The sequence below is a fragment of the Trichechus manatus genome, unplaced genomic scaffold, assembly GCF_000243295.1.
Source record: "Trichechus manatus latirostris isolate Lorelei unplaced genomic scaffold, TriManLat1.0 scaffold00026, whole genome shotgun sequence".
In the NCBI taxonomy this organism is placed as follows: domain Eukaryota; kingdom Metazoa; phylum Chordata; class Mammalia; order Sirenia; family Trichechidae; genus Trichechus; species Trichechus manatus.
The window spans coordinates 22,085,155-22,099,967 of record NW_004443962.1 but is presented as its reverse complement, the minus strand read 5'-3'; the positions used below and the strand labels follow the sequence as shown (position 1 = coordinate 22,099,967).

General features: G+C 37.6%; 1 protein-coding gene across 2 annotated transcripts in view; it reads left to right on the top strand.

Moving 5' to 3' along the window:
• The window catches only part of CD200 (CD200 molecule), a 39,304-nt gene extending 25,495 nt beyond the window's left edge, over positions 1-13,809 (top strand). The window contains exons 5-6 of one of the 2 annotated variants that reach the window (XR_002823623.1): positions 9,432-9,635; positions 13,361-13,809. Coding sequence is in view for 1 of the 2 variants with exons in the window: in XM_023728897.1 (XP_023584665.1) it covers positions 9,432-9,439 (8 nt within the window). In the remaining variant the exon portion in view is untranslated. Of the gene's footprint in view, positions 1-9,431; positions 11,056-13,360 lie in introns of those variants that run through there. The other variant, XM_023728897.1, reaches the window with a different exon arrangement.
• The last annotated feature ends 1,004 nt before the right edge of the window (positions 13,810-14,813 follow it).

Below are 14,813 nucleotides of genomic sequence, written 5' to 3'. Positions count from 1 at the left end.
ATATTTATGTATTATTTTATATATTTACATATACAAATTAAATTATTAGATATATTATAAATTATGTAATTTATAACTATAAATGAGATTTTTTTTCAGAGGGCTACAATTACACTCTTGACTTTCTTTTACCTTCGTAGCCTTTTTGTCCCAGCAAAGGAAAAGTTTTTTTCCTACTTTACACCTGAGGAATCTAAGGGAAGGAAATGGAAATTTATATGTCCTGAACTACAGCAAGGCACTGACCTCCCAGATATTTACATCCAGCTGCGAGTCTGCCTTGCAGGATTGTATTTCTTGTTTCTTGCTAAGAAATCAGTAAGTACAGCGAGCAAAGGTACCCACTGCTGTTGCGTCGATTCCGACTCATAGCGATCCTATAAGACAGAGTAGAACAGCTCCACAGGGTTTCCAAGGCTGTAATCTTTACAGAAGCAGACTGCCACATCTTTCTCCCAAGCAGTGGCTGGTGGGTTCAAACTGCTGACCTTTTGGTTAGCAGCCAAACGCTTAACCACTGTGCCACCAGGGCTTCTGTAAGATAATGTAGGATATATAAATAATTTATAAAAGACCCAGCAGAGAGTTTGGACAAGCAACATGCTTGCTGGGCACAGAGCCCTAATATTTTCCATATAATTCTCAGAAATTTTTAAAAAATTCCCATTTACAGACCCAAATTAATTCCAACAATTCATATGCAAGAGAGCAGTTCTTCTGTTAACAGTTCTTTTTTCTCACAGAGCGAATATATACACATTTGTCTAAATATAAAACATTTGTTAGACAAATTATTAGAAATACCTGTAAAAATAAATTAAATAATAAAGTCTCAGGGTGTTCAGTACAATTCATGTGAACGAATTTAGTTAACTCATAACCATCATATTGTAAAAATACAATTTTCTGTAGCAGATAGTGAACAAATAAGATTTTGTAATACAAATACATAAAACAAGAGTTGCAAAAATCACAACCTCAGTGTTAAATATTGCATCCGGTGAAAGATAATTATAAAAGTTTCAGTGAACAGCTGACTATCATGAGAGCCTCTTGCCCTTCTCAGTAAACAAACTAGATAGAAGCTCAGTTTCATGACTAGCCAATGCTCCTACTTTGAAGAATTTTTGTGATCACTGGTTTGAAAATTCTCTAACCTTCTCCTATAATTATACAACAAAAAGAAAGGACTAGCTTTATACATACATCCTCTCCCCACTTACTGACATGGTTAGGTTCCAAAGACCAGGTCATTATGCAAAATCAGCATTATGCAAAAATGGAGGATGACCACATCAAATCACAAAATGGAGGATGACTACATCATTGCATAACTGCCAAATTATACCATTATATAACTGCCAAATTACATCATTACATAACTGCCAAACCACTGAGAATCATAGCCCAGTCAAGCTGACACATAACCTTAACCATCAAAGCCAGCATTAGTCTTGCTTCACATCTCAGCATTCATTACTGCCAGACATACATCGTTAATGCGCAGAAGTCAGATAGTAAGTTTTTTACTATTGTCATAAATGCAAAATATCAGATAACAAGATAATCAATAAGTGAGGAGGTATATTTTGCAAGTCCTCTAAAGGTTTCTCATTAAATATATTTGGGACTTGTGTGCACTAGTATCTCTTAATCTTAACAAAAGGTGAATCAAATAATTGAGAAATTCAATATAATATTTTATTTCTACAACAAGATTTCTGCCTTTAAGACGTTAGTCTTTAACCCTCAACCCTGGCAAGGAAGACTGTAAAGGATGTATAGGATTGGTTGTTTCCCGATGGTCTTTATTTTTATTTGTAACTATGACTAGTTACTAAACAATTTTGATCACGTCCTGCCTCTTTACAAATAAGTTGGGGGCCTTTGGCAAGCCATTTAATCTCTCTGTGCCTCTCTTTTGTTCTTTGGTGAAATGGGGATGATGATATGTAATTATCTTATAAGAGTGTTATTTAAAAGATAATGCATGCAAGTGCTTAGAAAAGTGCCTAAAATCAATGGGGTACTGGTAAACTAAGGAAAAAGGGTGAAGAGGAGAAGCCCACATTTGTAGCATTTGCCAACTTCTGTTGTGTAAATTTTCCCACCGTGATCAGTTTCAAGCTGTCAACAGTTTAATCATCAGCATACACAGTATTTAACAATCGACTCTTGCAAGTGGAGCTGATACGCGTTCAGCACACCAGTGCAACATAGTAAGTTTCCAGTAAATGTTGGCCCTTGTTATTACTAGCTCTAAGGTTCCTTTTGGCTTTATCAATGTTTATTTTCGTGAACTGTGCAAATATTAAGGAGGGGGCAAGTTTATGCTCTGAGAGGCAAATGGAGGGAGAGATTTGTGAATGGAGAAGCTGCAGAAATTAGGCAGGTTTTGAGGAAGAGGATATCATAAATTCTCGGTTTTGTTTGGACACATAGGCAGGAAGGGAGGAGAGCAGGTAGAAGTCATTTTCAGTAGCAGCCTTGGGAGAAGTTTGGAGTGGAGACAAGGCAAGCGGAGAGGCAGGATCCAAAATTACTTATGCTGTTGTTGTTGTCAGGCACCGCCCAGTTTTTTCCGACGTGTTGCGACCCTATGTATAATAGAATGAAACACTGCCAGATACTGTGCTATACTCACAGTCATTGTTATGCTTGAGCCCATTGTTGCAGCCACCATGTCAGTCCATCTCATCGAGGGTCTTGCTCTTTTTCCCTGACCCTCTACCATGCATGATGTCCTTCTCCAGGAGCTGAGCCCTCCTGATAACATGTCCAAATTACATGAGATGAAATCTCGCAGTCCTTGCTTCTAAGGAGCATTCTGGCTGTATTTATTCCAAGACAGATTTGCTTGTTCTTCTGGCAATCCATGATATATTCAATATTCTTCACCAACACCATAATTCAAAGGCATCAATTCTTCTTCAGTCTTTCTTATTCATTGTTCAGTTTTCTCATGCATATGAGGCAATTGAAAACACCATGGCTTGGGTCAGGCACACCCTAGTCCTCAAAGTTAACATCTTTGCTTTTCAACATTTTAAAGAGGTCTTTTGCAGCAGATATGCCCAATGCAATACGTCGTTTCATTTCTTGACTGCTGCCTCCATGGGCATTGATTTTGGATCCAAGTAAAATAAAATCCTTGAAAACTTCAATCTTTTCTCTCTTTATCTGATGTTGCTTATTTGTCCAGTTGTGAGAATTTTTGTTTTCTTTATGTTGAGGTGTAATCCATACTGAAGGCTGTAGTCTTTGATCTTCATCAGTAAGTGCTTCAAGTCCTCTTCGCTTTCAGCAAGCAAGGTTGTGTCATCTGCATAATGCAGATGAGCCTTCCCCCAATCCTGAACCCATGTTCTTCTTCATACAGTCTAGCATCTCGGATTATTGCTCAGCATACAGATTGAATAAGTATGGCGAAAGGATACAACCCTGACGCACACTTTTTCTAATTTTAAACCATAAAGTATTCTCTTGTTCTGTTCAAATGACTGCCTCTTGGTCTAAGTGCAGGTTCCTCATGAGCACAATTAAGTGTTCTGGAATTCCCATTCTTTGCAATGTTATCCATAATTTGTTATGATCCACACAGTCCAGTGCCTTTGCATAGTCAATAAAACACAAGTAAATATCTTTCTGATATTCTCTGCTTTCAGCCAAGATCTACCTGAAATCAGCAATGATACCCCTTGTTCCACATCCTCTTCTGAATCAGGCTTGAATTTCTGGCAGTTTCCTGTTGATGTACCGCTGCAACTGCTTTTGAATGATATTCAGTAAAATTTTACTTGTGTATGATATTAATAATATTGTTTGATAATTTCCACATTCTGTTGGATCATTTTCTTTTTGGAATGGGCACAAATATGGATCTCTTCCAGTCAGTTGATGAGATAGTTGTCTTCCAGATTTCTTGGTATAGACGAGTGAGCACCTCCAGTGTTGCATCTGTTTATTGAAACATCTCTATTAGTATTCTGTCAATTCCTGGAGCTTGTTTTTCACCTGTGGCTTCACTGCAGCTTGGACTTCTTCATTTAGCACCATCAGTTCTTGATCATATGCTCCCTTCTGAAATGGTTGAACGTCAACCAATTCTTTTTGGTACAGTGACTCTATGTATTCCTGCCATCTTTTTTTGATGGTTCCTGAGTCATTCAATATTTTCCCCCATAGAATCCTTCAATATTGTAACTTGAGGCTTAAATTTTTTTCTTCAGTTCTTTCAGCTTGAGAAATGCCAAGCGTGTTCTTCCTTTTTAGTTTTCTAACTCCAGGTCTTTGCACATTTCATTAAAATACTTTACTTCATCTTCTTGAGTGATCCTTTGAAATCTTTTGTTCAGCTTTTACTTCATCACTTCTTTCATTCACTTCGGCTACTCTGTGTTCAAGAACAAGTTTCAGAGTTTCTTCTGATATCCATTTTGATCTTTTCTTAGTTTCCTGTCTTTTTAATGACCTTTTGCTTTCTTCATGTATGATGTGCTTGATGTCATTCCATAAGTCATCTGGTCTTTGGTCATTAGTGTTCAATGCATCAAATCTATTCTTGAGGTGGTCTCTAAAGTCAGGTGGGATATACTCAAGGTCATATTTTGGCTCTTGTGGACTTGCTGTAATTTTCTTCAGCTTCAGTTTAAACTTGCATACATGCAATTGATGGTCTGTTCTGTAATCAGCCTCTGGCCTTGTTCTGACTGATGATATTGAGCTTCTCCATCGTTGCTTTCCACAGATATAGTTCATGTGATTCCTGTGTATTCCATCTGTCGAGGTCCATGTGTATAGTCGCCATTAATGTTGTTGAAAAAGGGTATTTGCAATGAATAGGTCGTTGGTATCTCAAAATTCCATCATTCGATCTGGAGTTGTTTCCGTCATCAAGGCCATATTTTCCAACTACTGATACTTCTTTATTTCCAACTTTCGCATTCCAATCACTAGTAATTATCAGTGCATTTTGGTTGCATGTTTGATCAATTTCAGACTGAAGAACTTGGTAAAACTCATCAATTTCTTCATCTTTAGCCTAAGTAGTAGGTGGGTAAATTTGAATTGAATAATAGTTGTATTAACTGGTCTTTCTTGTAGGTGTATGGATATTATCCTGTCATTGACAGCATTATGATTCAGGATAGATCTTGAAATGTTCTTTTTGATGATGGATGCAACGCCATTCCTCTTCAATTTACATATAGGCAATGAAAATACATGAGCCAAAAGCTTGTGTATACTAAAGTGTGTGATGCCTAAAATCGATTTCTTGATATTTGGATTTTTTTTTTTTTTTCCTATTTGAAGAAGAGAAACTGTTTTGTTTGACTTTTTGTTTTTTGGTAGGGAGAACAGTCAGTAAAGTTATTGCAAGTCATGGGGTGGAACGAGGATAGTTACTATAAGGATGCGTGTGAGTGGGTTTCCAGGAAAACTAAACTCCCAGACTTCAGGGACAGCAGCTACCTGAAGGTGGTTGTAGACCCAAAGCTGCCATATCGGGCAGTGAGTCGTGGATTTTTTATCTAGTTTCTCCTACTTTAGCATGACTAAGTTGTTCCCTTTTGTCTCCACTCACCAATTCCTTCACCCTCTATCCTATGTGTCATAAACATACCTCATTGTTTCTGCTTGCAAGTAGTTTCTGTTCTGTCATAATGTTGGTTCATAGATGGCCCAATACAATCTTCCAGTCCTAGCTCCCACAGCTAGCTTCTTTCTTTCTCCTACTTACTTTTTCATTCGAAGTCCCAAGACAGGGAACCTAATGGATTTACTCCTTTTATTCTTGTTCATGGAATTCTGAGCAACCTATGGATCAGGTGCTTACCCCCAGTGAAGTCACCTGTACCTCACAAAGGGAATAGATTGCATGGTACAAAACATTGCTGGCTAAGACAGTTTCTCAAAATGTGGTCAGCAAACCACCTTTACCAGCATCACCTATAGAGCTTTATTTATTTATTTATTTATTTTAAAAAAGGATATTACCACATGAAAAGATAATGAATCAGCATCTCTAGGTTGACCTTGGGTATCTGTAAATTAACCAGTACTCCAGCCAGTCCTTAGGCATTCTAGAGTCCAGAAGAATCCTAAAACGTTCTCTTTTAGCAAGAGCTGTGAGTAAAGCATAGCCCTACCGGGGATAGGGTAAGGATATAGTGGATACAAGAACATTATATTAGAGAAAGAAAAGCCTTTTTGAATCAGATGCAAAATCAATCAATCAAAATCAGTCTTAAGGATTTTTTTTAAAGTTATTCTAGTGTTCTCTAAAGAGAACCATCCTGTGATTTGGAATGTTATTCTACATTACAGCTAATAGTTAGGTCATATATATAAAACTATAGGTTCTGTTATTGCAGATTGGCAGTTCAAAATAAAGTCATAGCACTTGGGGAAATGAAGATGCTTAGATCTGAGAAGAGAAAACTTTGGAAGTGGGAATGTGGTTGGGGTAAAAGGAGAACACAATGAGTGTTCTGAAAATGTTTAAATGATGTTTATGTGACAAAAGGACTAGAGATCTAAAGCAAATGCTTTTAAGTTAAAGGAGACTGGTTTATTGCTTATCTCAAAGTATTCAGAGATTCATCGGCCCCACAACTTCCCTGGAGGTATTTAAATAGTAGTTGGAATTTAAAAAAAAAAGGAAGGTAGGGTATAGTGGAAGTAATTCATCCACTGAATAAAGTTTGAAATCTAATTTAGGTATTGAACACATTCTCAAAACGTCAAACCAGTATGTAAAACAAAGTGGAGCTATTGTCATTGGAGGGGGTTAAAGGTGGGGCAAGATGGTGATATGTAACACATTCAACACGTGCCAAAGCCCTGATGTGACTGTGCCAAGATGTTTAAAATCTACTGGACCAGATACTCTTTAAGGACACATTCAATTCTGAAACTTTGTAATTTAATGGTAGTATTAATTGCATTCGAATAATACCATGGTAGTGAACTCTATGGACTCCTTGTATTGTGGTTATATGAGGTAAGGGTAGTTTATTTTATGAAATAGTCCTTTATTATGTTGCCTTCATGCTGTGATAACATACTACCTACCCTCTCTTTCTTAAGGAGGAAACCTAATTCATTTGAGAGAGAGCTAGAGAAATCTTTCAAAAATGTGTTTGATAGACTTACAAGGATAATCAAAAAGCAAATAAGCTGGCTAATTTATGAAATCAAGTTTATTAAATGGCTACATTTAACTGTAATTAGATTTGACAGAATAGAAATAGAATAATGAAACTAAGTGTTGGAATATTTGGCTTGTGTATCAGATATACATCATATACTAAATATTGATTAACAATGGATGTTTCAACCACATTTTCTAGTTGTAAGCACATTCTTTGTGCTTGTGTCAGTCTTCGCCATTCCTTGTCATCGTAAACTTTTAAATGATTACCTATGCATTTCTGTAGTGACAACTAGAAAAAAAATGGAAGCTTTTAAAATTTTAATTCTAAACCTTCATGAATGGTCTGTTTTTTCTTTATTTTTTACTGCACAAACAGTAAGCATTTGGTTTATGTACATCATACAAATGAAGAAATTGATATTTGTAATATACCTATTGTCTTAGTCATCTAGTGGTGCTATAACAGAAATACCACAAGTGGATGGCTTTAACAAAGAGAAATTTATTCTCTCACAGTCTAGGAGGCTAGAAGTCCGAATTCAGGGTGCCAGCTCCAGGGGAAGGCTTTCTCTCTATGTTGGCTCTGGGGGAGGGTCCTTGTCAGCAATCTTCCCCTAGTCAAGGACCCCAGGTCCAAAGGACGCCCTCTGCTCCTGGCACTACATTTTGGTGGTATGAGGTCCCTCTGTCTCTCTGCTCAATTCTTTCTTTTATATCTCAAAAGAGACTGACTCAAGATACAACCTAATCCTGTAGATTGAGTCCCACCTCATTAACATAGCTGTCTCTAATCCTGCCTCATTAACATCATAGAGGTAGGATTTACAACACATAGGAAAATCACATCAGATGACAGAATGGTGAACAATCACACAATACTGGGAATCAATGCCTAGCCAATTTGACATACATTTTTGGGGGACACAATTCATCCATAGCACCTATGCTTGCTTACACTATGCAAGACTCATTATATATTATTGCATTTAATTCTCACTGTAATCTATAAGGAAGTTATTGCTATTTCCATCTTACAGATGATGAAATCTGTAAGAAGGTTACAGGTTAATTTCATTCATTCATTTTACCTATATTTATTAAGAATTTGCCATGTGCTTGACAGTGTAATCAGCACCAGTAATGTTATGGTGAGTGAAACAGGATATTATGGCTCTGATGGAGTCTACAGGCTAGTAGGGCAGAGAGACAATAAGTAAATCAGCAAATAAATATGTATTCTTAAAACCTGAGAAAAGTAGAAGGAAATATTATATAGAATTCAGTACAGAAGAATTACTTGAGGAGAGGACTACTTTATCTCTAAAGTGATGATGTTTAATCAGAGACCTGAATGGAGAAACTAAGCCAGCCATGGAGGAGAGAAGGGAGTAGTGGCTCCGAGCAGCAGAATCGCACATGTGAAGGCACTGAGGCAGAAAAGCCATTCATATTTTAGAGCATTGTTACTCAAAGGACGATCTGAAGATGGCTGCCCAGCCAAGAACTGTTTATTACCAGTCTACAGCAAAACAAGTACAGAACTGAGAATCAATGCTTAGACACTATGATAGCAATTTGACAGAGTAATTTTATGTCTTCTGAATCTAATTAAAAATGGATTGTATTTTACCTTTCTCTGTTATCTCATTCCATTTTTCTAATAATACACTTTTGTTGTATTTTACAAAAGTATTGACCTATGTTGGGGGAAAAAATAGTCCTTCACTACAGATGGTTGGTGCTGGAAATGTCAGGGTTTAAAAATGCAGAGCTTTGCAGGATCTGGTTAAGAATTGCCTAAGCTGGAACATAGATCAAGAGGTAGTGCCAAAAATAAATTCCAGATCTTTTTATTTCACTACCTACCTGTCCTTTAGGGAGGCCTGTCTCCTCCCAGTTTATGCTCTAGAATGCCGGTTTCCCTCGAAAGGGCCTCCATCCATCTACTTTGTGATCATTCCCAACCTGATGTGCAACAAGGTAGTATCCATAAGAAACGAAGCTCAAGGTATTATAAAATACATTTAGAACGTTAGGAGTTCTGAATGTATTCCTTTATTTGTTGTCTTAGGTGATTCTTCATGCCATTGTTTCCTGGGATCAGCTATGTCCTTTTAAAGAGAGTCATAGTCCACTCACATCCTGTTGGGTTAGATATATCCACTTCCTCATGTTTATTGATGCTACTGTTATTTATCTTCTTAAAACCTATTAGGATAGAAATAATAAATCAGTAATAATAATAAGTCAATGTCTTGGTCTTTCCTTTATCCAGAGCCCTAGAGGAGTCACACAAAACCCTGAAAGTTATTTCCTGGTCTACTTGAATTTGAAGCAGGAGGAAAAATGGTCATTCTCCATGGGACTAAAAGAACAAAAGAGGCAGAAGCAAAAGGCCTCAGAATTCCAGACTTTCTACTGCCATCTAATCTACTCAGTACTGTTTTGAGCTCCAAGAGGAAGTCATTTTTCCTCGCAGGTCTGTTGGAGGACTTGATTTTGTAAAGCAATGCAGTGTTGTGCTATTGAAAGGACGCTGGACTTAGAATCAGGAGCCCTGGGTGCACACGTTGGCTTTGGCTCTTGCTGGTGGCAGCCCTAGGCTAGTCACTTTACTTCAATGAGCATACATGTTGGAGCTGGATAGATCACTGGCCACTCAGTTCTAAAAACTGATGCAGTTCCAGGAAAAAAAGGAACAAGCAAAAAGAAAAGAAATGAGAAAGAGAGGGAAGGTCATGGAAAGATTAAGGACCAAAGAACTTTTTCTGAGACTGTGTTTTATGTTTCTTTTCATGGTCCTTCTTCCCTTGTTCTTAAGTCCATGATTCTGTTTTCCCAGCACCTGGTATCTAGTCTAGTACCAGCCTGCTGCTTTGCTGATAACCGGTCTTGCTAGAACCCCTGGTTTCACTGCTATCCTTCATGTGCTGCTGTGAGGTTACCACAACCAAAATGAGACTGAATTTATCGTGAAATAACATTGGCAACCTTAAGTTTACTTATCTATTTTTATAGCAGAATAAGTAAACTCACATTAAAAAAAAAATGCTTTCCCTTCCCACTTGTCTCATAATATGCCCAGCCCTATTTTAATCGTTCTGAATTCAGCCTCGTATAATGAAAATATATTTAAAAACAGACATTTAGGGGATTTCTTGTATAGTAGTCAAGCAAATCATAAACTTTGTTCTGGCTTCTTTTTCTGTGATTTAACTTTGAACAATAGCAGATCAGGCAAATACAGGCATACAGATCCCTCCATTCTAACAATATTGTTCTAACTTTCCAATAACAAATTAGTCCTCTTCCTGAATCTTTTGCTTTCTCTGTCTATATCTAATGACCTAGGAGCTAAAACATAAGGTTTTTTTCTTTCTTTTTTACTATCAAATTTGATATTTATATATTTAGTTTAAGCTTTTTATGTGTTATTTAATTATGGATTCTTATATTTGTATTAAAATACTGAACAATTAAAAGTGTCAACTCTAAATATTTGGTTTATGATATTCTCTTGGGGAATGTGGAAATGAGTGATAACCCTCATATTTTCCATTTGTGTGGGAAACCTTCCTCCCCCTCCATTTCTCACCCCCTAAAAGATGCATTGGCCTCTTTGATTAAGAGTTCAGATGGAAAATGAAATTCAAGCATGCTAAAGACATCTATGTAATGAGTTTTAAACAGAGATTATGACTTTTGCCCAAGAGAAGAAAGAGCAGAGGCTGATGAATAGTTCAGGGAAACAACTGAGTCACAAGAAGCGACGTTACCAAACTCACTGGGATGTTACAAGAGTGCTGTTGTTATTATCAGCTGCCATCAGGTCAGCCCTGACTCATGGTGACCCCATGCACAATGGAACGAAATATGGGTCTTATGTCATCCCCATGATTGGTTGTAGATTGGACCAAAGTGATTCATAGAGTTTACATCGGCTAATTTTTGGAAGTAGATCGACAGATCTTTCTTCCTATTCCATTTTAGTCTGGAAGCTCTGCCGAAACCTGTTCAGCATTTTAGCAAAGGCAAGCCTCCACTGACAGATGGATTTTGCTTTAGAAGTAAGATGTATACATTTATGACATACCCAGAAGTTGAAAAGTCACTAAGAACAAAACACTTCAGTTAATGATTTCCCCAAATGAAACTGTTCAGTTCCCAAAGACTGAGACTGTATCAGCATTTTTTTTAATTCCCTTTGCTTGATGTCTGCTACAGAGTTCTGAGCAAATAGTTAGCCAGCACATCATGTGCTCAATATTGCTGATAAACAGATATCTTCTATAATGGGAATATTTCTTTTAAACTACAGAAAGTGTCAGGAAAGAAAAAGAGGAGCAGAGCTATTTTTGCTAAAATAGCTCTCTGCACTCATTTCTTCATATTTTTTAAAATTGTAAACCTGTAGAAAAGTTGAAATAGTAGTACAATGAAAACCAAATACCTTTCACCTAAATCTACCAATTGTCATCGAGTTGATTCTGACTCATGGCGGCCTCATGGGTGTCAAAGTAATCTATAAACCGTAAGGTTTTCAATGACCTATTTTTTGGAAACAGATCACCAGGACTTTCTTCCAAGACACCTCTGGCTGGACTATAATTTCCAATCTTTTGCACCCCCAGGGTCTCCTTCATCTAGATCTACCGTTTGCTAACGTTTTGCCACATTTGGTTTGTCAATAGATACCGCATCACGTATGTCCTAAGATCGAAGGTGTTCTTCTATATAACTACAATTCCATTATCACACTCCATATTCAGCTTTTCCTAGTTTTCCTAATAATATTCTCTAGAGCTGTTTTTAAGATCTATGATCCAGTTAAGGATCACACATTGAATTTAATTGTCATGCCGCTTTAGTCTCTTTAATCTGCTGTTTTTGTGGGTTGCTGTCCAGTCAATTCTGACTCATGGTGATCGCATGTGCAGAGTAGGATTTCTCCTGTAGTTTTGTTTTTTGGGGTTTTTTTTTTTTTTTTTTTTTTGCATTCTAAACTTTTAATCTTATGTGTTATAATCCAATACTCTTATTATTCTTTACAGTGCTCAAATGGTCCCTGATTTGGCCAGTGGGAGATCCTTCAAGCTGGCACTTTTGTCCTTTTGACATAACCCCATCAGTTTTGGGGCACTTTCATACATGTACTGTTTTTATTTTGCTGTTAGATCCCACCCTTTGCAGACTGACCAGCTCACACAGTTTTTCAATGAGTAGGAATTACCACCAGCTTCCGGTTTGCTACATTGCTGGTTTCTCAGCGGGGTTGACACTAGACTAGGCAGGACAACTGAAAGCAGCAGTTCTCAAATATTTTCGTGTCAGGACTTTTTTACGTATTTAAAAAATTATTGAGGACCCCAAAGATCTTGCTTTTCAATGTGAATTATATCTACTGATACATACTATGTTTGAAATTAAAAGTGATGGATTTTAAAAATAAAAACATACAAACATGTGTTCCATTAGCCTTTAGAGTGAAGTCAACATCACATATCATATAGCTGCTGGAAAACTCCACAGCACACTTTTGAGAAATGAGAGTGAAAACAGCAAATAATGTATTGGTATTATTATGAGAATAGTTTTGATTTTGTGGATCCCCTGACAGAGTCACAGGGACAGTACTGAAGACTGCTGGCTCAAAGTATAGGCAAAGCAAAAGACAACATTCTGAGCAAATTCCCTGAGTCTCTCTCAAAGGAACTCCTTACTAAACAGCTGTTTTCATGATGACTAAGCATTCCATCATTCAACCATAACTTTAACTTAGACCATTATCTTTCTGGGACTTACCTTCAAAGTGCAGAGAGCCCAGACAATCCTAAGACTAATCCTTTCCATCATTATTGATTCAACTTAAACTGGCCTATTAAATGATTTATCAGCTACTAGCAGGGTATGTAAGGAGCTCTGGTGGCTAAATAGTTAAGCACTTGGCTGTTAACCCAAAGGTTAGCAGTTCAGTTCGAACCCACACAGCAGCTGCTGGGGAGAAAAGACCTGGTTATCTGCTCCCATAAAGATTACAGCCTAGGAAACCTTATGGGGACATTCTACTTTGTCATATAGGGTCGCTGTGAGCCGGAATCAACTCTACGATACCAGGGTATACATAGGTAAAAATTTATTTGATCTTCAACTGTATTAAATATGATCTAGAGTTATCTCCTGCTTGAAAGGCATCTCTTTTTTTAGCATGTTTTAGGCTTGGTTACATCTAATGAGAAGATAAAGACATCTCCAAATATAAGTTGTGGAAGAAGAATCAAGAAGCATGTTCAGACCGACTCATTGGCACCTAACAACAATAACAACAGCAGGGTATTGGACTCCTTGAGTAGGGCAAACTGTTAATTTGCTCAGCTGCTAATCAAAAGGTTGGAAGTTTGAGTCTACCCAGAGGCACCTTGGAAGAAAGGCCTGATGATCTACTTCTAAGAAATCAGCTACTGAAACCCCTATGGAACACAGTTCTACTCTGACACACATGGTGTTGCCATGACTCAGAATCTATTCCAGCGCAACTGGTTTAGGAGTTCCTGGGCGACACAAACAATTAAGTGCTCAGCTACTACCAAAAGGTTGGCAATTCAAATTCACTCAGGGGTAACTTGGAAGAAAGCCCTGGCAATCTACTTTGAAAAGGTCACAGTCATTAAAAACACTATGGATCGCAGTTCTACTCTGACACACATGAGGTCACCACGAGTTGGAACTGACTCCACAGTAACTGTTTTTTTGTTTGTTTATTTGTTTTAAACAGGGTATTGAGAGGCGTGGCTACAGGATAAGTAAGCTTTGATGGAGAAGACTTGGGAGGGTTGTAGAGAAATAGAGGAGGGGGAAAGCATAATTCAGAGCATGCTCTGCCTGACAGAGCTGGTCAGGGTGCACCACCACAGTCTTGCTTTCTCTTTGTGACTCCTGCCTTCTTAACCCCTGGAAGGGACTTACCAAACCACACCCCCATTAAGTCATCTGAACTCTTTAATTAGGAGTGGTTTTTCTGCATTAGTGAATTGGAAAGGAGTCACTTGTGCTTTGCACATTTAGGCAAGATTGGGAAAGTTCTAAACTTTTGATTGACTTCGAATAATTGTTCACGTATTTCTCAGAGAAAATTTAGAAAAATTCCAAGGTGGTAAACCTGTGAAAGCAGAGAGGCCTTTGTTCTTAGAACTGAAACTGAAGGTGGGGCTTGTTTTGGTAGTATGCAGTCATTGATCACTGACGAGGTGACAGTTCCTCAGTCCAGGTTCAGAAAGGATAAAAACTTCATATGACTTCTAGGAATCATAACATTCTTGCTAAGACAATTTTCTTAAACCAACTTTCTTCTGTGATTATTCTTAGCTTTTCAAGAAAGGGATTTAACTTTTTAAAATAAAGCTTTCTAATTTATTTCCTCACAACAATAATGTTTTTGTTTTTTTAAAGTTTCTGTATTTGTTCTCCAGATAGTCCAGATTTGGTCTCAGCCTCCCCACAGTTGCTCAGGCTAGCTTGCACCAGGTCACACAGAGCTGTAATTCCATTCCAACTGGCTCCAGAGCCAACCTGCACAGACATCGTTTCAACCGAGCCTCATCATAGCCTTGTGAGGTGAGGAAGGTATTTAAGCCCATTTTGTAGATGTGTAAAATGAGGC